This window comes from Megalopta genalis, chromosome 1, assembly GCF_051020955.1.
Source record: "Megalopta genalis isolate 19385.01 chromosome 1, iyMegGena1_principal, whole genome shotgun sequence".
Classification (NCBI taxonomy): Eukaryota; Metazoa; Arthropoda; class Insecta; order Hymenoptera; family Halictidae; genus Megalopta; species Megalopta genalis.
Genome location: NC_135013.1, coordinates 24,830,223 through 24,857,568, shown reverse-complemented (window position 1 = coordinate 24,857,568; position 27,346 = coordinate 24,830,223). Strand labels below are relative to the sequence as shown.

General features: G+C 37.7%; 1 protein-coding gene across 1 annotated transcript in view; it reads left to right on the top strand.

Moving 5' to 3' along the window:
• Positions 1–27,346, top strand: part of Hs3st-A (Heparan sulfate 3-O sulfotransferase-A) — a 210,557-nt gene that overhangs the window by 175,007 nt on the left and 8,204 nt on the right. The window contains exons 3-4 of the mRNA XM_033482615.2: positions 10,048–10,141; positions 23,659–24,160. Coding sequence (XP_033338506.1) covers positions 10,083–10,141; positions 23,659–24,160 — 561 coding nt within the window. The 5' untranslated portion in view covers positions 10,048–10,082. The remainder of the gene's footprint in view (positions 1–10,047; positions 10,142–23,658; positions 24,161–27,346) is intronic.

The following is a 27,346-nucleotide window of genomic DNA, read 5'->3' as shown; positions in this document are numbered from 1 at the left end:
TTCGGCAGTTTTAGGAGTACGGTTTTTGGCGCTGTTGGGAAAATGTCGGCAGCGTTGTTTTCTAAAGTAAATACCAGCGGTCGTTGTCACAAATTGTACGGTATTTTGCAGATTTTATTAACCCCTTGACATACAAATAAAACGGAATTTGATGCGTCCGAGAAATACTATTTAACACATTGACTGCCACGCGTATTTACAACAAAATCTCCTACAGGCCACCCGTGCCGCTATAGGAAGCGTGCGCTGTTAATTCATGGTATAACTTAAAATCTGTGCCCTTATTTTTTTCAATAATGAAAAGAGATCGGATTGCCCGGAAGGAGAAGCATAAATAAAATTACATCGTCAGATTCTGATTTGGATACTGATAAATATAATCTTAGTGATAATGAATGTTACGAAGATACTATTGACGAGATTTTACGAGAATTGGTTACATGGAAGAAGAAAGAAATGTTGATGATACTGAGGAAGCTACAGTTCAAATAAAAGATACGAAATGGACCGATCAGAGGCACGAGCATATCTGAAAAAACAAACAACTTTTTGTCCAAGCTGTCCTGATCAACCTCAACTTTGCAGAGAATGTTTTAATGTTATACACTGCGAATAATTTTTTTAATAAACCATTTTTATAAGAATTCAATCATTTCATTACCTCTTGTAGAATATTTGTCGAAATATTTTCGGAAATCCTTCGTAAGTAGTCAAATCAGCGTCACCCGAATTACGGGTGACGTTGCCTGACGAGAACTTTTGCTATCACCCGAATACGGGTGACGCGGCAGTCAACGTGTTAAGTAACTTTTACCATTGCAATAATAGTAATTTAATCATAGAAATATCTTTCGACAACCGTATTAAATGTTCCTGAAAAATTATACAGAATAGGTACATTCAAATCAATTATATCGTAATCAATATAATTCGATCGTAATTGTAATGCAATAAATTCGATTGCGATCGAATTGCGAATTACATTGTCATTTAATCGAATGGAGATCTGAATTGCGAATTACGATGGAATTGAATTAGAATGTGATTGAATTTATTTGTAATTATAATTGCTTGAGTAATCCAATTGCAATACTAGGATAACTGCGATCGCAGTGAACGTTGCCTGACGAGAACTTTTGCTGTCACCCGAATACGGTTGACGCGGCAGTCAACGTGTTAATATGGCTCAGGTGAACAGTTATGTGCAAGCTGAGGAAGAGAATGCTTTATTTTGAAATTTGGATTACTGACATGTGAATGCAACATTGTTATTGGTACTGTCGAGAAGGTGGGAAAGTGGGGCATCTTGAACATTGTAAACAGACCAGAATGGACGCACAAGTGAAACTCGTCGAAGTCTACAGTGGCACATGAAATGAATGACAACACTAACGGTCGATACAGATCTACGTGCTAGGCTCGGGTCGTGCTAGCAGCGTGATCAATTGAGAGTATTCATATTAGATGTGCGAGCATGGTGTCAGATAGGACCAATAAACGTCGAGATTGAAGTGCCTTAGACCGAGATTCGGAGTTCAACTTTATCTTTTTCGGATTTGCCAATGCAATTGTGAGCTTTTTCTGATTAAAATAAGACCAAACACGATATAATTTTTGTAAGATTATAATGATTTTTAGGAAAAATATAACTATACTTTTCATATTAATATTATCTTAAATACTTTAGAAAACCAATAAAACGTCATCCTACACGAAATCTTTATTTTTGTAGTTTAAACATCCAAAGTTATGCCAAGGTTATGCCAAAGGTATGCCGAAAGTTATGCCAAAGTTATGTCAGGGTTATGCCAAAAGTTATGCCAAGATTATGCCAAAGTTATGTCAGGGTTATGTCAAAGTTATGTGGTAATTTTCGATATGACAAACATGGCCTCACATTTAAAGCGTCACAGCGGTGAGGGTGCATCGAACTTGAGATCCAGAAACGGTATCTTGTAGTACAAGCTCCAAGCTTTAATTTAAAGAAAAGACGATCATCCTACGATCATTTTTCGCGAAGTTATCGTCAGTCAAAGTTGGCCAATTTTTATCAAAAATTTCTCTCTGCTATAATTTTCTTTGAGCAGTATATATGAATATTAATATAAATAACTACATTAAGTAAATACATACTACGATAAATAAATACATTTATATGTAAATAAATAAATGAATAAATATACTCGCAAAAGGTGAATACAATTTAGGTGAATTAATCAAGGAGCCCGCGAATTATTCCAGCAATAATAGACAGACGGCGGAACAATCGAATCGAGTCACTCTCACCAGTCGCAGACGAGATCAATTTTCCTCGACTTCTTCCGTCGAACGCAATTACGGGAACTGTAACGAACGATCGCGGAGCTGATCGATGGATCCGGAAGAATCGGCAGAGATCGGCGGAAGAGGAAAGTCGATGCGGCGCGACGCGGCGCGGCGTTCGTTATCGATAAACTGGAATTCGGACGGAAGGTACGGTCGATTTATCGACGGGAGATGGATGCGCGAGGGGTTGATCGATTAGAAGGGGATTCATTTTTCGAAATGGACGCGCGCGCGCGATCGGAAACGGCCGGCCGGAAGGGCAAATCCGGAGCGAGCGAAGGCGTCGGTAAGCGATCGTCGTCGTGTCGGCGCCGGTTTGCAAACAACGCCGGCCGATGATCGATAACGGGAACAAACAATGCTTGTCAAACTTTCTCTTCCGATGCACGTATCACTGCGGAAGAACGCGGCGAATTCTTCGCGCTCTTTTCGCGGACTGCTCCGTGGCGTCGCCGTTTTATTCGAGCCGACTCCCCCGCGACCCCCATCTGTTTGCCGTCCCGTTCTCGAGGAGGCTAAGCTCGTCGAACCGCAAACAGCTTCGCTTAATTTGTTAAACCGACGCCGCACGCGACGCCAATTTTCGTTCGAGCTCGACTTACCGGTTTCCTGTTGTTCGATTCATCGAGCCGCGGTGCTTTCGCGAGCCAGCGTGGAACAACGGCTGTGGCTTAGATTTGTGCAGCCGGTCATCGTGTGTAACTTTCTATTTATCCGATAAGACTGTTACATTTTTTGTATTCTCTTATTTTGTTCGTTTTCACGTAAAAAAATGTAATATGTTTTGGTACGAGAACTAGCGATTTGTTTTCGAGCGTAATTAATTTGACATCTATCGAATAAGACATACTAAATTCTTTCATTCTGTTTGTTTTTAAATAAAATATAAATTTAATACGTGTTGATAATAGAACTAGCTGTTTGTTTTCGAGCATAATTAACTTTATATTTATCTAATAAGAGATATTCAATTCTTGTATTTTTTTATTTTGCTTGTTTTCGAATGAAAAAGTTTAATCAGTTTTAGTAGAACTAGCTGTTTGTTTTCGAGCATAATTAATTGTATACGTATTGAATAAGATATATTCGATTCTTGTGTATTAAAATCTCTTATAAAATTAGCATACCCGTTGCTTCCTTTTCACCTATTTTCTGTAACATAATATCGTTTTTTTCTTTTTCTTTTTTAGAGTAAAGTTACTGAAAACATGTATCCTAATGAATTGAAATGTGAGTCTGTCGAAAAATTGATTTCTTGATACATTGTTGCGACGGCAACACCGAAGGTCGAACGTCCCTGGCCATCCCTTGAGCAATTAAGCGATATACCTGCGACAGTAAGAAATGCACCCGAACGAAAATACCCTCAGACAACACGACTCATAAATTCCATATTTCCCAAAACGGAAAATTTACAACCCGAACTTTCGCACAGTTTCCCACTCCTCATTTCAAGTTCCTTCCGACACACCCATCTCCAATCAAAAACACTTCATTTCCTCCACCAAAACCCACCATACACCAATCAACAAAAAAACCGAGGTGACAAGCGGAAAGGCACCTAGAACTCCAAGAACGGTTAGAACCACCAGAACTCTGTTAGAACTCCCAGAACTGTTAGAACCACCAGAACGGTTAGAACCACCAGAACTGTTAGAACTCCCAGAACTCTAAGAACTCTAAGAACGCAGATAGAACGCAAATAACGCATCGCTAAGACCATAGCTGTACTATAATATTAAAGTGTACATAAAAGCAACCAGCGACTTCGTTCAACGTAATTCCATTTGGAAACAACGCGCACATACAACATAAATGAAGAACTTCGGTTTTGGCTGATATATGACCCGGCTTCGGCTTTCGTCCTACGGTTAATGGACACCTAGATTTCCTAGTGCAGATTCTAGAGCAGACCCGCTTCTCCCGTTCTCGATGTAAAGACGAAGACCGTGTCCACTCAAAGCCGCTTTCTTCGCTGGCTCTAGATCTTTTTGATGGCGCTGCTTCCACCACGTTCGCCATTCGCAGAGAGTGGACACCAAGGATAACACTGCAGCGCAATGAAACACCGCAAAGAGACATAGTCAGATGATACCTAGGACTCCGCCTAGATACAAGGAGAGTTTGTGTACATCGTTTAAGTAAATGTTCGTTCGACTGGCTGTTAAAATACAAAATTATTTGTTATTTGGAAGTTTCAATAAAAGACGAAAATGATTACTTATTTGTATAGATCTAAATATAATATATTCAAAATAATAAAATATAATTCTTACTTATAAATACAATTTCAACTGTTATTTATTAACTATTTTTGTTAACTATTTATTATCTAGTAGTTTATTAACTACTTATTGTTTTGTTGCTTATTATTTATTATTTATCGGGCACAGGTCACAGTCAGAAAAATATATATTAATATATATATAATATATATTCATATTAATATATATTAATATATATTTTATATACATAACATATATGTATATAATCTATATCCTCGATATAGACGTAATCTCGAATATATAAAATCCGCGTTCTAGTAATTATAATTTTTACAATATTTATATTAATATATATTTTATATATTAATATAAATAACTTCTACTAATACTATAAATAGCTATAAATAACGTCTATAAATAACTATAAATAACTATAAATAACGTCTACTAATTCTAACCTCGAATATATAAAATCCGCGTTCTAGTAATTATAATTTTTATAATATCTATATTAATATAAATATTATAAAAATTATAATTACTAGAACGCGGAGTTTATAAATATTATATATTAATTATTAATATAAATATTATGAAAATTATAATTACTAGAACGCGGATTTTATGTATTCGAGGTTAGAATTAGTAGACAAAGTACGAAAAGTACTAAAAGTAAGAAAACATATCAGAATAATTAAAGGGTACTATTAAACTGTTATAAATGTGCTCAAATTATTCGAAGAAGATATAATTGTCAATTTTTATTGTTAACAAAACAATCTATATTTATATTTGTATATTATAACAACATTTATATTTTTTATCCGCATTGGCTCCAGCGATCAAATGCTGATAACAGACAAATTAAATCTTACATCGATGTAAAATAGATGGATAATGTCTCCAGATAATGCGTTCATCAAACACAGTGTCACAATTATACTATCATAACTAGACCGCGGATTTGATGCACTTGCAGTAAAAATGTATAACCCGTACACGGAACAGCGAAGAGAATCAAAAACGAAGAAGAATTTAAAAACGTTGCAGCATTACTTCCACTGTATTGACCTTGTCAAAAGAAGAGACTCATTTTCATCTAATTTCTGTTTGATCTAAGTGACGACAAAAATGTTTGTCTTGCATAAAGATCCGCGGTTTAATCGTAACAATGTTAAGAAAATGGAAGCGTCGCCTGCCGAATCCTCTGCCGTTCAACTAGAATCCCTTTACGGGATAACAAAAGGCCGGCGGGAAAGGAATTGAAATATTAAAATGAAAACATTTCACGCGTAAAGCGTGAATTTTAAACGGGGCCCGGGGACGGGTCGTCGTCGTCGTCGTTGTCGTCGTCGTCGTCGTCGCGATTTATTTCCGTTCCCATTGTCTCAGCATCTTCGTGCTACTTCGACCTAAATTCTGCTCCTCCCGATTCGCCACCGCTCGCTTCCCCGTCCTCCCTGCCGCCGTTTTTCCCGGGATTTCGTGGCGCGGAACACGATGCCCGCGATGAATAGGTAACGAACGAACAATGCTCGCTGTCGTTCCAGCGTCAACGGAATTAATCGGATTCCGAGCCAGGGCGAAACGAACGACAATTTCGACAAGACAGCCGATCCGATCGAATCGCCACCCTTTCTTCCACTGATTTCCTGTCACTCGTCGGCCATTATGCCATGGGAGTCTTCTGCCCCGAAGGAGGCGTCTTCGTCGCGATACAGTTATTAGCTTAGACGTATGTCAGCATTACAACAAATTTTTTTTTTATTTTATGAGTAAGTTCTTTGCAAGAAAATATTTTTTATTTTAGATATAGTGTGTAAATTCTCCCTAATTGCCCATTTTTGTGTACAAGCTGAAGGTCGATTAGGGAGAATTTACTGTACTTCGTAAGTAGACTGCGGCTGTTTATGCAAATTTTACTGTATTTATTGAATATTATTGGAAACAGGAGGGTTGTTTAGAAATATTTTTATTTAATAATATTCGCTTGTAGGAAACTTTACGTTGATAGTATTAAATTATTTGAATTTGCCTACTAGTTCACGCAACGCCTTTATTATTATTAAAAATAGGAGTAATTTTGAAATCTCTTTCTTTATTTAATAATTTTCACTTATTGGAAATTTTACACTGGTAGTTGTAAATTACTTTAACTCGTCTACTAGTTCAGATAACAAATGAAACAATTTAAAATTTCAAAAGACAAAGATTTCGATTCTTATATTATTTAATGAAAGTTTCTTGCAAATAAAATTATTATTATTACAGGAACTATATAATATTATCGTAATATGACTTTTCATGCATTTATGACAAAAGTGAATAGACGGAATTCAAAACGGCGAAAACATTTAAACAATTTAAAGATACTATTGCGCACTTTCGAGATTGCCACCTTGTTCCTTTATTTCCAACGAACAGAACAGTCGCAATATTGTCAGCCAGGAAATTTCTCCTTTTTTAGTTAAATATTCTTCGTTCAAGAAAATGTAACTGCGGAACTCTTAAATGTTTCTACTTTAAAAAAAAAAAATAGTTCGTGCACCAAGTACTATTAAAAGTACGTGCGGAAAGTCAATGAAAGATAATCGTTCGTTCCGTTGCAAAAAAGTTCCAAAGAAGAAGTGCATCTCTAAGTCAGAATATCCCTTAAGTCGCGAAGTAACGCGAAGTGACGTCGAAGTAACGCGAAGTGACGCTCGAGAAGACCGAGCACCGTGGAAGAGAATAGAAGAGAAAAAGAATTAACAGAGAGATATTCAGTTAAAGACGATACGAATCCGAAAGTTTTCTCCCGGCTGCGACCGTGACTGGCCCGTGATAATGGCGGCCGCGAACAACGATGCGCTCTTAACTCTTCCGGAACACGTCAACCAACGGAATGGGAAAAGTTGCGGCCGTTTCCGACGCGAGCTTTCATTTCGTCCGTGCAATAACGTAACGGGCGAATTGTCCTCGGTGCCCGTTGTTTGATTTTTTTTTTCACTCACGCAATTGTGCAGACCTACGTTCGACCGACTCGTCGATGCTCTTTCGGCGAACGTATTAATTATTCCCTGTCGGCGGAACGAGGTTTACATTTCGCGTTTCAGGAGTTCGCGAGGTCCACCGGTTCGACGGAAGTCGAAATATTTGCTGATAGCGCGCTGATCGCGACCAGCAAACACGACGACCGGTTAAATTGTGTCAAAGATTTTATCGATTGACACGTTCGATCGATTTGATCAAGTTCAACATCGTATTAGCGCGTTTGAAACAGAAGTGGGACTGAAGTTGCACGAAAGGTTTCTTGGCTTCGTTAATAATAGGTTCACGGAGCACTGAAAGCTATTATTTTATGTTACTTCATAGAAATAAGCGTACATATGTTCGGATTTTTAGTAATTTTAAATATAATTTAATATCCATATAAAATAATATATATCATCATGTATAATATAATATGATAACATATTATAGTATAATAGTATATTATTATTAAATGTAATTTAATGTCCATATAACATAATATATATCGTAATACATAATATAATATAATATAATATAATATAATATAATATAATATAATAAAATATAATATAATATAATAATATATCATAATAGTATATTTTATTATTAAATGTAATTTAATGTCCATATAACATAATATATATCGTAATACATAATATAATATAATAATATATTATAGTATAATAGTATATTATTATTAAATATAATTTAATGTCTATATAAAACAATATACATCGTAATACATAATATAATATAATATAATATAATATAATATAATATAATATAATATAATAAAATATAATATAATATAATAATATATTATAGTATAATAGTATATTATTATTAAATATAATTTAATGTCCATATAAAATAATATACATCATAATACATATAATATAATATAATAATATATTGCAATATAATAGTATATTATTACTATTAAATATAATTTAATATCCATATAAAATAATATATATCATAATACGTAATATAATATGTTATAATAGTATATTATATTAATCCAATGAAACAAATTTGTTCAACAAATTCTCCGTAAACGTGCCTTTATAATTTCACACAGCCTAGTGTTAAATAAATTCTTTCGGAGAAGTAGTTCTCATTGTGTGTGTATCCTTAGCATACTAATTGGATTAAATGTATTCAGCGAGCAGAGGTTAGGAAAATAACAAAAAATTTGTTTGCATCGGTTGTCAAACATTTTGACGGAACTGGGTAGCGTAACAGGACTTTGCGCATCTGTGGGATGCGAAACAGTGGGAACGAAAAGAAAATGGTTTTGCAGGATCAAGAAGAAAAACATTTCGGAAAAACTAGGTTACACGCTGGTTTACCTTTGTTGGTTTAAAAGACATTTTTCGATGACGCGAATTCACAGTAGAAAACATTCGAAGCCTTTCGCTTCGATTCGTTCGTTCTAACAGATCGATGCCTTCGTACCGATAGTTTTTTTATACGATACGTACAATTATTATACGCTGTACGTTGGGCAATTATTTTTTACACATATATATATATATATATATATATATATGTATTGGGCGATTAATATATACATATATATTGGGCGATTTATTGTTATTACATGTTTATTGGATCGTTTCCGATTATACGTGTGTATTGGACAGTTTACTGTCAGACTGCGGATTTTATGCATTTATGGCGAAATTGGGTAGTTCAAAGTTGAAATAGTAGAAGGATTGAAAGAATTAAAAAATGGCAATGGCAATTTTTGATATACCAAAATAATTATAGAATGATGAGAAACTTGCTATATATTTTATTTAGTTTCTATTTTTTGGAATTGACGCAGAGAATTTGTATTTTGTAGAAAAATCCGCAGTCTAGTTATTGTACATGCATATTTGTCAATTTATAATTACGCATGTATATTGGTCAATTCATAATTATACATGTATATTATATTATTATATATAATTATACATTTTACATGTATATCATATTATTATATAATTATGCATTTTACATGTATATTATATTATTATATAATTATACATTTTACATGTATATTATATTATTATATAATTATGCATTTTACATGTATATTATATTATTATACATGTATATACATGTATATATACAATTTATAATTATACACGTATATTGAACAATCTATATTTATACATGTATATTATACAATTTATATTTATACACGTATATTGTACAATCTATAATTACACATGTATATCGATCAATTTATAATTGTACATGTATATTGTACAATTTATAATTATGCATGCATATTGTACAATTTGTAATTATACACGTATATTATAAAAGATGACGTTTATTTGATTTTGTATTTCAAAAGAAATTTGAAAAGGCAATGTAGTCTGTCGATTTTCACTACTTTTCGTATGAAAATGACGATTACATGATTTGGCAAACGAGCGACTAAAACGTCCAAGGAACGCAGTTTAACGTTTCGAAATCTATTGTTTTCCAGATATCCCAAGGATGTGAGCAATCAAACCAGCGCAAATGCCCAACAAGGCACGGCCTCGTCGAGAGTGGTCTCCCCAGTCCCCCATAGATGTATTGTGAGTACCATTCTCACGTTTCTATCGGGTGTGCGCAAAAGTAATCACTGTTTCCCGTTTCAAACGGTCTGCCGAGTATCGTGTGCCTAATACGATATTGTTCGATCGAAATTCCTTTCTTTCTTTGCGCCCGGCGTTGCCGCTTCCATGGGAAACTTCGGTTCTAGTATTACTAAAGGGTTGTTATATCAAGCGTTGAAATTGTTAACGCATCTTGTTTCCTCTCAAGATTCCATTTGCTGGATCGCGCGGCGATATCGACGCATGGAAAATTCCGAATCAACTGTACGCGATGTTTTCGATGTTTAATTTACATACGAAATCTAAAGCTTTTGTATAATTTTCGAAAAAAATGATTTCACTCGATACTAGCCACTTTTTTCTGCGACACAAGCGAATCGCGTAAACATTTTCATAGTTGGAAGAATTCTTGAAAATAACACGAGCTGTAACATTCAGTTTCAGTATGTATAAATGAATATTGTTAAACTTTAGTATTTCGCAATTTTTATTTATTTTTGGAAGATTGTTTAATAACTTCCGTGCACACTGTACCCTGACAAATCTTGATTTGCATTTTTGACATTTTTCAAACGATAAGAAGATAAAACCTAAGATGAGAAAGCGATAAAAGAAAATAGATATTTGCAACCTAATCAGTAGTATCTAATTTTCTGTTTTGATCAAACTAAACTATTCCACTAATTCCTCCGATTTTTAATTAGGTTTTGAAATCCATTGTTATTTGAATATAAATATATAAACGAACAGCATGTTACCAGGATATTTTAGTTGAACTAATATTTCCTCTGATGAATTTGAATTTTTCAGCTTCTTTGTTTGTTCTAGACGCGAACACTTCTTTTTTTAAAGAAATCAATAATAATTGGACTGCGGATTTTATGCATTTATGACAAAAGCGAGTAGATCGAATACGATAGATTAAATGCGAGACGAAAATTGAACATTGTTGTCCCATTATTTTCATATAATTAATATTCATATAATATTCATATAATATTCATATAATTCATATAATTAATATTCATATAATATTCATATAATTCATATTCATATAATATTCATATAATTAATATTCATATAATATTCATATAATTCATATTCATATAATATTCATATAATATTCATATAATATTCATATAATTCATATTCATATAATATTCATATAATATTCATATAATTCATATAATATTCATATTTTAACACAATTATGTTGAGGATGAAAACAAATTTTTATTTCATTCCTGTTTGTTGCTACCGAGATAGAGAATTTTTATTTAGAGAGAATTTTGCATGAAGATGCGCAGTCTAGTAATAATTAAATAATATTAACAAGACCAAAATCTTAAAACAAGTCCTTTTTTTGTTAGTAACGAACCCTTAATAGACGCGCGGCGTTTGGCGTCTACCACAAGATATCCCGTCGTCGCAAGTAAATGGATTAAGCAGCAGAAACGCGAGAAGTCGGTTCGCCTAATCGCAGAGATTCGCGATCACCGCGACAACGACGCAAAAATGGCCGGTCTCGGACGTAAGAGCGTCGGGAAACGCGAAACGAACGCCGCGCGCGGGTTTTCAGTTACACCGTCGATTGCCGATGTAATTCGCGGGCAAATTGCCGCAGTTATGATAAGTATAGTTTTTGGGACAGAGCGCCGGCCACGCTGCTGCGAGCCCCTAATTGCATCCGGTCGCGTCGACCGGTTCGTGACTTCTCGCCATGTCCGTTACGTTCAAATTAAAGACCTTATCTCGCGAACTGGTTCAATTAGAATCCGCGGAAAGCGACGATCTTCTCGTCACGGAGATTGCTCCGGGAACTTTAATTAGCTAATTACGTGGATACTTTGACAAAGTTCCCTTGTTACCCTCCGCTGTCCCCGGCTTTTTCCTTCTCGGCACGCCGAAAGGCGACCGGATGGCCGGGTTAAGCAAAGTGCGACGCGAGCAAAAACCGAATAAGCTTCTACGGAAATAGAAATGCTTTGTGTTGCATTTAGGATAATATCCTTTCGACGGTTCCAGCAGATTTTGCTTGCCACTTTCTACGACGTTTGCGTAATTAGAAAGGCAGACCCGACCGTTACGGTAACACGAAAATAGGTGGGGTTCTTGTGCTGCACGAACCAGCCGACGAAATTGTTTTAAATCGGCAATTTAGAGAGTGCTCGATTATGTAATTTTTCTGTTGTGTAAACCAGCGGCAAAATTGCTTCGAATTGATAACTCGAGGATAGCTGGATTACGCTGTTTTTCTTATGCGCAACGAAGCGACAAGATTCTTCCAAATCGACGATTTAAAGGGAGACAGTTTGTGCGATTTCCCTGCTGTACAATGTTGCGACAAAAATTCGTTAAATCTATAATTTAAAGGGAGCTAGATCATGCGATTTTTTTAGTGTACAATGTTGCGACAAAAATTCTCTAAATCGATAATTTAAAGGGAGCTAGATTATGCGAGTTTTTTACTCTACAATGTTTGAATGAAAATCCTTTAAATGGACAATTTAAAGAAAACTAGATTACGCGATTCTTCGACTGTACAATATTGCGACAAAAATTCTCTAAATGGACAATTTAAAGAAAACTAAATTATGCGATTCTTCGACTGTACAATATTGCGATTATGCGATCTTTTTTACTCTACAATGTTGCAACGAAAATCCTTGAAATGGACAATTTATGTTGGAAAATATTATTATGTCGGAAAAAAATTCTTAAAATCCTTTAACATATACATATGTATAATATATTAAAGGATTTTAAGAATTTTTTTCCGGCATAATTTCATCTTCTGCAACAAAGGGTTTTCATAGGTATAAATTCTTAAAATCCTTTAATATATATATATATATTAAATTTTATATTATATTTTAATATATATATATATTAAATTTTATATTATATTTTAATATATATATATATATATTAAATTTTATATTATATTTTAATATATATATATATTAAATTTTATATTATATTTTAAGAATTTATACCTATAAAAACCCTTTGTTGCAGAAGATGAAATAAACAAAATTTCTCTTTCCTCTTATTTCTTCTCCTGTAACTAAGGGCTCCTTTTACCCGTGCACATGAATAAATAAACAATGAATAATAATAAATTAACAAAATCCGTGGTCTACTTGTAACAAAGTTCCTCTGCGCTATTCGTAACATCGGGACGATGAATTAGTTGAAACCTCTATCCGATTGTTCGTATTAGCGCGAATAAAACGTGCTCGGCTGCGAAACCACGTGTCCTCGCTAGCAGGCTGGCACAAATGGATTAGTAGGAATTCGGTGACAGACAATGCCGTCTGTCACCGAACAATCGGTCGTTCGCACGAAAGTTAACCCTCGGAACTGCGATTTGTCGCAATAATACGGTCGTTGGGCTTTCAAAGAGAGGTCCCGACGATGCGAGATAAATATTTGGCGTTCCGCCGAAAGCCGGTCGACCCCCCTCGCTCTCCTCTCCCTCGCCTCTGCCGGCGGCTCTCTTTCCCACGACTTCGGTCGCCAGAATCAACCGATCGAAACCAAAGACTAGAACGGTCCTGCGGTTTTTCGACGGCCGCTTGTTTCCCTCGAATTGCCTTCCATCCGACCAATAACATCCTTTCTGCCTTCCAGAAACGATTGGTAAGTCCGGATTTTTCGTGGCGACGAATTAGGATCGCGCCAGTATGTTCTACCTTTTGTGTGTCGCCGGAAATTGATAACGGTCCAGCGATCGAATTGATTACGGCGTTGCCGGTACGATAAAAAGACGTGCGTTCGTGCTTGTTGAACTGTGATACCTGGTAATTGGATTCAAGTTCTTTTTGTAGAAGATTTTCATACGGATGGATTCAGCGTTATTTTCTTCGCAGAAATTGCAAACTTCGCTTTTATTGCGATACAAAAAATGACAGGAAGCTGTAATGTTCAAATTTATAAGCCACTTTATCACGCATTCAACTATATGCAGCGTGTGTAAAGTTATTATTACACATAAGAGCTGTCTAATATTATCTACTACTGTGATCAAAAAGTAAGGTGAAATTGTCATTTAAAACTCCCGGACATTAGGAAGGCAGGCAATTGTTTTTTTCCTAGGTTGGTAGGACTGTCTATAACAATTGCCAAGCGTCTGTTTGTTAAAAGGTTTAATTATCTCCGAGTTACACGTGTTTTAGTAAACGACCAAAAGTGAATTTTTCGATTTTTACAATGGGTGATTTTGTTGAGCAAAGAACTTGCATCAAATTTTGTTTGCGGAACGAATATTCTTGTGCGGACACGTTGAAAATGTTGCGGAAGGCCTTTGGTGATCAAACTATGGCACAAAAAAACGTTTATAAGTGGTACAACGAGTTCAAAGCGGGCCGAGAACGCGTTGAAGACGAACCGCGCTCTGGACGACCATCAACGTCTACCGACGAGGGCCACGTCCAAAAAATCGAAGATTTGGTGCTTGAAAATCGTCGATTGACAATAAGAGACCTCGCTGATAGTGTTGGAATATCATTTGGTTCAGCCCAAACCATTTTGAAGGATGTTTTGTGTCTCAAACGCGTCAAGTCTCGATTGGTGCCATGTCATACTGCATTGGTTCTTCGCGACTTTTTTGCCAAAAACTCGACTCATATCGTTCCGCAACCACCGTATTCGCCTGATTTGGCTCCGTGCGACTTCTGGTTATTCAGCAAACTCAAAAAGCCAATGCGGGGACGCCGTTTTGACACGATTGAGGAGATAAAAACCGAATCGAAGAAGGTCTTGAAGGCTATACCGGAAAAAGACTATTCCGACTGTTTCGAGGACTGGAAAAAGCGTCGGAAACAGTGCGTTTTATCGGACGGGGATTACTTTGAAGGGGATGAAATTGATTTGGAAGAATAAATAAAGAATTTACACTTTATAAACAAATTCACCTTACTTTTTGATCACAGTAGTATGTCGAAATTATAATGCACTTTAAATCGATGTGTAACGACGCGGATGCTATAACATTAATTCTATAAAATAATTAATGTGCGATATTCTGAGCACTCGAACCGAATCTGACTAATCAAAATTTGTACGTCACAATCGGTACATGAATAAATCACGACTCTGGTATTGCAGCTGATTAAAATTTCCACTGTCCGCGGATGTGACAAGCGTCTGGCAGATTGAAATATGATAGAACGAGTGGTGTCGAGTCGAGGAAACGGAACTGTTCGCCGGCGGAGGAGAGGCATTGTTCTCGAGTTGCGTAACTGACGGAGCTCGTTATGTTCTTGGTTCGATCGGGCCGGCACTGTCGCGGATTTCGCAGCCGTGCCGATGGCACGACAAAGGCCGTCGTTTCACCGGAATGCGTCCGCGCTAACGAGATTACAGTTCTCGCGGAAACACGGCCCCTGGACATACATTTGATCCGATTTCGCCGCTGATGGCCGATCGTCGCGTGTCTAGGCGGTGAAAACAACCCGTAAAGTCGCGTCTCGCAATTATTTCGTCCAGGAAACGATCGTTCTAACAGTCTGCGACATCCATTCCCGCGGAATAATGCACCGGAACACGAGAAAAACTTCGACAATTTAGATGGGATCTAGTTGTATTTTTGTCATACGACGAAATTTGTTAATGATGATTGAATGTTAATTTAATTCAATAATCGTCGAATTCATTGATAATCATTGCATTTATCAATAATCGATGAATTCATTAATAAAATAAAATCAAAATAATCTTTGATTTCATCAATAATCGTTGAATTCATCAGTAATCGTTGAATTCATCAGTAATCGTTGAAATCATTAGTAACCGTAAAATTCATTAGTAATCGTTGAATTCATCAATAATCGTTGAATTCATCAATAATGTTAGACTTTATCAATAATGTTCGAATTTATCAATAATCGTTGAATTTATCAATAATATTTGCCTTCATCAATAACGTTTGAATTCATCAATAATCATCAATAGTGATTAGCAGGCTCTCTGTATAAACTAATCTCCGAAGACTACATTGCGAAGATCGAATAAAGAAATAATTTCGTTCTGCCAAACCAAAGATATCGTACAATAAAAATCAAACGAAAACACCAGCAGCGTTCGTTATCGTTCATCAATTTTCTAGCAAGTAACGTAGTCGTTCAAGATCAGGTACGACCGTCACGCATTTCGAGAAAATCGGCGGTGTTCGAATTTTGAAGAAACTTGGAGATTGTTGGTGTCCGTTTCGCTGACAGTGTTTAATTACAAGTTCGCCGCGCAGAAGTTCGCGGTGAACATTGTGAAACCGAAGACACATCGGATCCCTTTGCGAGCGTCGACGTAATTAGAATTTATCTCGATGAAACCGGCAGGATCAAAGGATTACTCGTTCGCCCGTGAAAGTTCCCCGAACTTCGCCGAAACTTTCGAATAAATTTTGCCCGTGCCGCGCACAATTCCGAACGAAAAATCGCGAGTGCGCTTACGCGGCGCGATGCTCTCGCGGGAGAACACGAGAAATTCGAGCGTGCAGATTCTAGAACCGCGGCGCGGGGAAAAAAAAGAGGTGCTCGCACCGGGAGCGAAAAAAGGAAGCCCGCAACACGTCCGATGTAATTAGCCGGCAGATCGGTTTCGCCGGGATAGAAATCTGGCGAATGATTAACGGGCCGGCAGAATTAATAGCGGCGCTCGTTTGCGCAAACTGCGTCTCGAACCGCAGCCGAGTTTTATCGATACCGGCGCGGCGGTAACAATAAATCAACCGGGGAAGCCCGCATTCACTCTCGCGGAACCACCGACGGATTTCACGGGAAGAAGAAAATGTACAGATAAGAGTAATCACGCCGGGTAACGCTGACATCGGCCGCCCGCTACACCTAAGTGTCTGTTAAGTGAGATTAATTAATCATTTTCCTGTGCAATTAGCAACGGGAACGAAATCGTCGCGGTCGTGCCGCGTCTCGGGACGCAACAAATCAGTTTTTATACTACACTGTGCTCTATCACGTTATGCTAAATAAATCTACCATATGATACTATACCGTACTACGATTATTTGTTGTACGCAATTTTTTGGAAATAGACTTACCAACGAGATACGATCATGCATTCTCTTTGTCTCTTAATTTACTTAAGTAATTACTACGCTGCGAATGCATTTGTGGCATGTGCAGATTTTTAAAGTGCAAAAAGACGTCTGATTCTAATTTTTATAAAATGACTTATGAAAATGGGAATTTGCATGAAAATTCGCGAAGTTTAGTAATTACTTGTGCACATTTTTCCCGTAAGTTTTCAACGCATGTAAGTTATCAATGTTCGTCGCTAGACTGCGGATCTCGATGCAAAATAAAAATTGTCTACCTCAATTGCAACAAATTAAAGTAAAATATAAGCTCGCCTCCTTTCCGAATAGATCTAACAGGTTAAAAATAATCGGTGAACATTCTTAAAGTCTGTTCATCCGTTCACTGTTACGTGTTTCATCTACGCATTTTTCGTCACAAATGCATAAAATCATCACGAAGCTCCTCGAACGTGTATTATTCATTTTTTCAAACGGTCTAACTACACTTTAGATGACAGGATACGATACGATCTAATAATTTCGTCAGAGAGTGCACGGTGTAAATTGCGCCGGAAATTTTGAGAATCACAGAAAAATCTAACGTTGCTTTAAACGTGAACATATCCGATCGTTCTGTTGATACATTTATATCGACCATAAAGGCCGCGTCTTATATTTATACGCCGAACTTACAAATGCATCTCGTTTGTGCGCACGGCATACAAATGCATTTTATTCGCGCGTTCAGTTTACGAATTCATTTCGTTCGCGGAACAGTCAATTTGCGTATGCATTTCTCTTAAACATTCACTCTCCTTGAAACATTCATCCCCCCTTAAACATGCATAAGTCTGGCAATTGTGAAAATGAACAGCGTGGAACGTACATTTCGCATAAATACATAACACGCTTTTTGGAAAACGGAAGAAGCAAGGACGAAAGAACGTACGTATACGTACGATTCCAACGAGCGCGTTCCCCGTTTCGGTTGTCCGTTAACCCTAGAAAGATAACCATATGACAACGTACGTAAAAGATAACCATACGCTTCAGAGGCGCATGCTTTTCTAAGGCGTCAATTTTATACTAACAATGGATATTTATTTAAGTTAATCTAGTCATTTTAAAGGTTTGGCATTATTGTAAAAATAAAATGCATTTATATTATATTTGTTTATATTTTAAGTAATTTTAAACTTAAATCACTAGACCTCTATGAAAAATTAACAAAAATCAACAGTCTCCGGTTTATGGGAACAAATCCCGTAAAATATCACAAAAAATAGTGTTTTATCCTTACAAACTAGTAGACTATAATATAATCAGTGTAAAAAAAACTATAATATTATAAAAAATTTCTTTAGAGACAGTCATGACAAACGTCTTTCTTGTGTTCACCACAAACTGTCTTTTTGCATTTGGCACAGGTCATCTTTGACATTCTTTTCTTTTTAGACGTGCAAAGACTGCAATAACGCCTTTTTTTGGCTGAGGGTTCTTCTTCATCATCTGTGGAAGCCTGTACAGCAGATTTTGGAAGAATATTTTCAATGTTGCTTCGCACATGCCTTGGCAAAGTGGGTGCTTCCAGTCTTTGCGTCATCCACGGTGCAGTCAGTTGTTTATTTCGCAGGCGCCTCTGCGACGTAGGTTATCTTTCTCGGGTTAATGTTCGATAAGGCGCGCAAAAAATCGACGGATTATTGAAAAAAGTTCGCGCGAGTTGGGTTCGGGGCCGCGGTTGGGATCGCCGGGGAACCCGTGACAAACTGAGCTCTCCGACATACGTGATCGCGAAACTTATCCGAGCCCGTTTTCCCCGGGAAAAGCCGGAGATGTTGCGGAGCGATGTTGCGACTCGGGAAACATCGGTTCCACAGGTTCCGCTCGAATCGATAAATCAACCCAGTTGCACGCTGTTCCTGTCTCGGGCAACCAACAACAAACCGCGATGCACTGCGCGCCGTATCGGTCGGGGATAATCGCGTGAAAAACAATCGACTCCGATAATTCCCCCGGTAAATGTATCAGGATGCGCGCGGAATCTCTTATTTCGCGGATCTATCCTACGGATGCGGGAAGTCTTCCGGGATAACGATGAATTTTTAACGGTAAACCTACCACGCCGGTGGCGCGTTTTTTATTCGAGAATTGTTGAAATTGTAGAGACTCTTTCGCAACGGGATATCCAAAGGAATTCAATTCTGTGATACTTGTGAAGCAACGCGTGGCAGACGTGTTTAGTGTTAGGTAGATTAAAAAAAAAAATCTTTCTTCTTTTTAATTCTTTTTTTAAAATCTTGTATCGAGGTTACATCAATTTCTCCGTTGCAAATTTTATTTATTTCCGAAGAAGATGAATCATTTCGAAGAACTTTCTCTGGTCCGTTTACTGTACTGACGTTTATATATATATGTAAACGGACCAGAGAAGGTTCTTCGAAATGATTCATCTTCTTCGGAAATAAATAAAATTATATATATATGGACCGTTTATTTTGAATGTGGTGTAAGTCCTTTTTTTTAAAAAATGAGATATGACGTAATTTATGCTTAATTTAGTGTAAACTTTTTGTTTATATCTAGTTAGTATTTAATATCTTAAAAAATGCCAATGCTTTGTTCAATTTAAAATTGGCCGGTAAAAGGAATTGCGTAACCATTGATTATGAAAGTGGTGTAAGTCCAATTTTCATCACGATGCCAAGCCTATTACATACGAAAAATATAAAGATATGCAGCAGCTATTACCTTATATACCTCCTGTGCATCATGAATATTTCAAAACACTGCCACATGAAGAGCATAAATAATTAATAATACCAATATCTTGTGTTAAGTTTAACAATATATAAATATAATTAACGTTCAAAATAAAAAATGCTAATACTATTGTATTTCTTGTTATTATTTATAAACAAAATTGGATTAATATGAGATATATTTTAAGTGATATTTGTTATTTCAAAATTGAAATTAAATGATATTTACAATTGACTAATTATGAAAGTGGTGTAAGTCCATTTGCAGCCTGGAAATTGTATATTATTTTAGTTAAATTCGCCTAAAAGAAATTTATATAATCAAATTATATATTGATAAATTAGTACAAACATTCCCAGACTTCACATAATTAACCTATATTTTTTAATTGTCAGATCTGCTAACATTCAATTTTCTCGAAACGAAAGAAATTGGACTTGCACCACTTTCAAAATAAACGGTCCATATAAAAAGACGAATTACGAGGGGACATGGAATGATGATCCAAATAATGGTTTAATAAAAAGAATGGAGGAGATAGTTCAGAAATTTATGATGCAAAAGACGGTTTAATCCAACGACAACAAAATGGAGCAGATAGTTCAGAAATAATACAAAAGATGCTTTAATGAAAATGATGAAGTAGATAGTTCAGTAACTTATAATGCGAAAGACGTTTTAATGAAAATAACGGTGAAGATGGTCCAGAAAATAATTCAATGGGTGAACGTGTATCATCGTGCCGAGTTCGAGACGAATTGAATTTATACCCAAAACGGTAGCGCAAATAAAAGTGAGGATTTGCAGTGATCGAGGGAACTGCACGGCAAATTGCGAAACTGATTGAAGGAGCGAAGACGATTCAGGATAATAAGGAGGACCGCTGGAACAAATAATAATCGCTAAGTTTCGTAATAGCGAAGAATCGAATAAGAAACTTTCGCTGTTCCAGCTAGGAAGGAACTTTCGAAAAACGAAGCTAACCGTGTCAGAATTATCCCCGCTAATGGAATCCAGTGTAGCCGCGTTACTCGAATTTTTCTAGGAACTACTTATTCAAGAAGTTCCGAGCGATAAAGTATACCGGGAAGTTTGCGAAGCAATACGGTTCTCCGGCCGAGTAATACTTGAAAATGTATAAAGAATAATCCCGGCGGGCAAAGTCAGCATTAACGCGGGGCTCGCGAATGTTAATGGCCGCGGAGGGAGACGGGGAAGGAGCTGAAGTAGACGAAGAAGCAAGCTGAAGAAGCTGAAGGAGGAGGGATTATCGGAATTCCGGGAATGAAAATAGAACAGCTTAATATTTTATAGTAAAAATGATACGAGAACACGACCAAATACCAGTCATTTCTCCCAGAAACGTTCGGAGATCGGAATTGAAACCGGCAAATCTGAGAATACTAAGTCGCGATTCTTCGAGCCTCGCGGACCGTTTTTATAAAAAATCGGATACATAATAATGCTAGAATAAAAACGATGACTTAACGTTTTTTATTTCTAATTTTTTGCCACGATTCGAAGGCAATTCGGAGGTCACGTGACACGATTCGAAGGCATTTTGTGTTGTCTTCCGGGAATTCGTGTCGCATGCCGCATCCCACGCTTGACCGACTCCGTCGACCTACGTCGACCATCGACGTAGCAATAAATTACATAGGCGTAGGACTAGCACAGGGAAATTCACAACAACTCGAAATCTGGCATTACCGGGAGAAATAGCTAGAAATAGCTAGAAAAATGTCATTTTTTTTGTAGAAATGAAAGTGTTTATAGAAATGAATGTGTCTCGGACTGTCAGTTAGCCTAATCTACAAGCGACTCGATGAGGAAACGCAATCTTACAAATAAGTCCAGGGTTTTTTTTGTAAAGAGCCCAACCGAATAAAACGATCAAAATACAAGTAACCCTGCAATTGTAATTCCACAAGTAGTCCCTAATTGTAATTAATCGGATGCGACATTAAATAATGAAATTAAAAAAAAAACGATGCTAAAAATTGCCCTTAGAGATTTTTTAGCGATAAAAAGGATATTATCAATACATTATATTATATTAAAAGATCAAAGGATATTATCACGCAAAGATAATTTATTGGTTCACACGACTGAAATTATTATTTATATTGAAAAATTCCTTAAAAAATCAATTTATCTTCGATTCATCTAAATCGAATCGAAATTTGATTGATCTGTTAACAAAGTCCAGAAACAAAAGTAAACGAAGACATGGAAACAAAGGAAATAAAAATTGTCTGATTCTATCCATAAAAAAAATAATTAAGAACGAAGATGTACTAATGAACGCAGCTGTGAAACGCGAAACGAGAACAGTTCGAACGTCGACGATTTTTCGAAAACCAAAAAAACCAGGGATCGTGTATTTTGGAACATAGGAAATCTTCGTCGATCGCCGGCAAGGATCGAAGCTCCATCTCTCTCTCTCTCTCTCTCTCTCTCTCTCTCTCTCTCTCTCTCTCTCTCTCTCTCTCTCTCTCTCTCTCTTCCCCGATATTAAAATCGTCTCGATGACGTTCGGGTTACTTGAAATTCGGCGACGCGCGTGCCGGCAACACGCAATATCGACATTAGTTGCACGCGCCGCCTATAATTTATGCGCTCCACGCCACAAGAATTATTAAGACCGTCGTACTTACTGATCATTACATGAATACTGATAAGAACGGGTTACACGGTCGTTGGCATGTGTTCAGCCGGCGATCAACGGGCCGCGTGCTACGACTTCATCGAATTTCATTCGCATCCGTCTTCCCTGTACACCTGTAATCGCCGCGAAAGGCCGCGCCGCGCCGCGCCGGCTGATTTATTAGCCCGCGAACGGGATCGGCGAGACCGTCCATGAAAACTCCTCGGAGAACTTAACACGTTCCAACTGCGAATTCTAGCTCGAATTCGAACCAACAGTTCGATCTTCTCAGATAGACCGTGGTATCTTCGGGCGAAACGGGAATTTGCCCGCGTCGGTCGCAGGAAACTGGAAGCGAAGGAAATATTCTCCGTTCGTTCGACAATTTCTCGAAAAGCTTTTTACTCGCCCAACTCTTGAACCATGTACGTGTACGAAACTGTACTAACGAACGGTACGAAGCAACAAAGATTCCAATCGTCGGAACTTTTCGAAAGACCGCCTTAAAAAGTGTTCGAATGTTAACGTCACTGTACCTTGAAAATCTTGGAGTCAATGAACCTCGTGCAAAATAAAGACCGCTGGACCAAAAGCGTGCGATAAAAATTTGTCCAGAACACCGAATCACGTCGAAATACAACGAGCCAAGTCTCGCAGGTCTGCGTCGTTTAATTTTCTAACGATAAATTGCGAAAGAACGCCGTTGATGAATAGACTGCGGATTTTATGCGTGTATTACAAAAATTGACTATGTAAAATATTAAACAGTGAAAAAATAAAGGAAATTTAAGAATATTGATATGTTTTCTAACTATTAAAATCATTGACAAAAGAAAGAAAGTTCTATGCAGCTCCTGCATCTTGCAAGTGATACGGAACATTTTTGTTTCGTATAAAGATCCGCGGTCTATTGGTGAAAAGTACACTAAAAAGCATGAACGAAAGATAACATATTACCCACGAATCCTCCGCCGTTCCAATTTCGAGTCAGCCTGCGACTTTAGGACATAAATGACGTTATAATAGAAGGTGCAACGAATTTCTGCGCAGGTGGATGTCCCGCTCCGCCATGAGGCCGGCCGAGGGCGACGCTTCGGACTGCATCCTGGTGGTCGGCATATCCCGGCCGAAGATGGCCGCCGCGTTCCTGACGGTCGTCCTCCTCTCCTTATTTCTGACCTTCCACATACTCTACGACAGCGCGGTGTACAGCCTGCACGCAGCCTCGGCGATCGAGGGTCGCACCGTCGAGCTGGTGTCGCAGGTCAGAGCGACGCCGCCCCTGCTCTTCTCCAGCAAGGTCCATTTCCCTCGCACCAGCCGTCACCTGCCGCAGGCCATCATCATCGGGGTGAGAAAGTGCGGCACCAGGGCGCTCCTCGAGATGCTCTTCCTTCATCCGCAGATCCAGAAAGCGGCCGGCGAGGTGCACTTCTTCGATCGGGACGACAACTATGGCAAAGGCCTCGAATGGTACCGGCGGAAGATGCCGTACTCGTTCAGAGGCCAGATCACCATCGAAAAGAGTCCCAGCTACTTCGTCACGCCCGAGGTGAGTGACCGATTACGGCGTTGAGTGCTTGGACTCAGGGTTCGAAGAGAAATAAGTCAGAACTGGCTTCGAAGGAGTGGGGATAGGTGACGCATGCGCTGTGTGTCCCGTACAGTGACGCACGCGTCGTCTATCCCCACTCCTTCGAAGCCAGATCTGACTTATCCCTCTGCGAACGCTGCTCAGACCACTTCAAACGCGGTCAAACGATGTCAGACGCTGTCGAACAGCTGCGCACAGTATAAAAGCAGAAAAAATCAGAGAAAATAGGTTAGATTACTAATAACTAGACTGCGGATTTCATGAGTCCATGACAAAAACAAATAAGTCAAATACGAAATTAAAAAGCCACTAAAAGAACTTAAGATCACTGTCAAATTATTTTCTACTTACTGCAACTGTTATAAGAAAAGAGATATTTTCATTTAATTTATGTTTTTTACAATTAACTTAGATAGCTTTTATTTTGCACAAAAATCCGCAGTCTACTGTGACAACTATGACTTTATACAATTGTTTTCTTTACAAATCTGAGATATGTAAAATAGAAATATTGAATTATTAAGGTTGAAAATGACTATTTTAGAAACGATGGTGAAAGTATTTTGTTATTTTTCTTTGATTGTGTATTTCTTTACGTTGTGTATTTACGTATTCTTTCTTCATCTCTTTGATCTCAGAATGTAGATCGAAGTCGTTTTGCTGAAACGCTGAACGCTATACCTGACAGCATCGTACAGATTTCATCGCGTAATCACGTTTAACCAATCGAATCAAATCCAAGAACAGTTCACACAGGTTTCGGATTTAAAATGTAAATGAAATTGAAGTTTCAAGAGATGCTTCCCCCGGCTTCGTTAAATAAGTCGCGAGCGCAGTACACTTTTTTTCGTATTCTTTGTACAACTGGTTGGAACGTACTGCGGGAATTCCTTAGCTTTTCGTCCTGGTGATTTTTTTCAAAGAGCATTCATCATTAATCTTTGCCCTGGCTTCCACAAACTTTTCTCTTGGTAAAGTACGCGAAGTAGCTTTCCGAAGGGCTAACTTCCTCCGTTCCGTTCGAGCAATTCTTGTCTCATAGAATCCACGGAAATTGAAATATTCTTAAGCGATGTAATGGAGGAACGCGATAACCTTCGAGCGAACTCTTAGGCGAACACCTTGGTTATTGAAATACGCATTACGTTGGAAAGTATAAATAGCCGGTGCTTCGAGTTTCGAGGTAAGAATGCAAAATTCTTTCTCAACTGCGTCGTTCGGCAGAGTGATCTTTGCAGAAGTGCTGTCTGACAAATCTTTCTAGAAAGCAGATCCTTTCCGCAACGAAGAGCAAAAAATAATCTGAAAATCGTCTGCAAAATCCGCGGTCGGAGACAACCGTAAAACACGAATCCAGCAGTTTCCACGGAAACAAGGCAATTTATATGGGGGCAACGCCAGATTATAATCACACGGTGCTATACGCACCGTTCAAAGCGCTGCTTGCATTACGTACACAAGTCCAAACAAGATCGTTTAGCCGATCCGAGCTGTATAGCATCGGCTTTAGAGCGTCTTATAGCATCCCCATATCCCCGTTCATGAACTATAAAAGCCGCAAATCACTGCCGAGGATTTTATGCACCGGATAAGTTGCACCCTCGCCCGTTATTGATTCACGTGACCAAGGTGCCACGAGGATCTCGTTTCACGTCGATGCAAATCCCGAGGAATCTATCATTCGTTTCAGCAATCAAGTACTTCAGAAGAGTCTTGTCTATACCATCGAGGATGCAAAACACCGACTAGGTTGTCCCGAAAATTCAGGTAGCCTGGCGACATCTTCGAATTCGCAAAGCATAATCTTTCTTTTTCGTCCAGGTCTAATAGAAGACACTTTTCAGTTGGCAGGATAAACGTTCTTGTCATCTTCCGATCGAAAATGGGATCTGCATAAGGATCCTCTGATCGGACTGACTACAGCCTAAGTCAGCTTTCACCAAGACCTCTTGCTATCCCACTGAACAACTTCCTCTTCCAATAATTCAGGAGCCAAGTTCAAACACGGACTGACTTTATCAAGCCAGCTTTCAATGGCCAGATCTCATCAAGGCCTCTTCATCTGCTATCCTAATGAACAACTTCCTCTTCCAGTAATTCAGGAGCTGTGTTTAAACACAGACTGACTTTATCAAGCCAGCTCCCATCAAGAACTCTTCATCTGCTATTCTAACGAACAACTTCTTTTCCGAACAACCCAAGAGACCCGGGTCGAAATCCAGCCTGACTTTACGAAGTCATCTATTGTCGAGGACCTTATTGCACCGAACAGCTTGCTCCTTTAGCAGCGTAAAACCCGAGACCAAATCCAGACTGTCTTCGCGAAGCCATCTATCACCAAGAACCTTGTTCCAAGGACCAACTTTCTCTTTTAACATTAACCCTACCGAGCTCTGAAAGCAACTAACGCGTATCGCTTTATAAGAATGACAAGACTGATCTTATTTAAAAATTTTGTCATTTTTATTTACAACATACGCTTAACACTAAACCTACCGAGCACACTAAAAATGTACACAGGCGTGTACTGTTTCATAATAATGATATAACTGATTTCACCTAGACTCTGTGCCATTTTTCTTACAATTTATGTTGGAATTAAGGAATTAATTCAAGCAATTTCAATGAAAAAGTTCACACAATTTCAACAATTTTTAAATGAAAAATGTGGAACCGGTCATTTTTTGACCGCCACGGTAGGTTTAGTATTAAATTCAGAAAATGATTCTATCGTTTCCTATGAAACGGTCTTTATAATTACAACAATTTCCAAATAAGATATGGAAATCTGGTGAATTAGACCGCCACGGTAGATTTAGTATTGAATTCAGAAAATGATTCTATCGTTTCCTATGAAGCAGTCTTTATAATTACAACAATTTCCAAATAAGATATAGAAATCTGGTGAATTAGACCGCCACGGTAGGTTTAGTATTAAATTCAGAAAATGATTTTATCGTTTCCTATGAAGCAGTCTTTATAATTACAACAATTTCCAAATAAGATATAGAAATCTGGCGAATTTGACCGCCACGGTAGGTTTAGTATTAAATTCAGAAAATGATTCTATCGTTTCCTATGAAACGGTCTTTATAATTACAACAATTTCCAAATAAGATATAGAAATCTGGTGAATTTGACCGC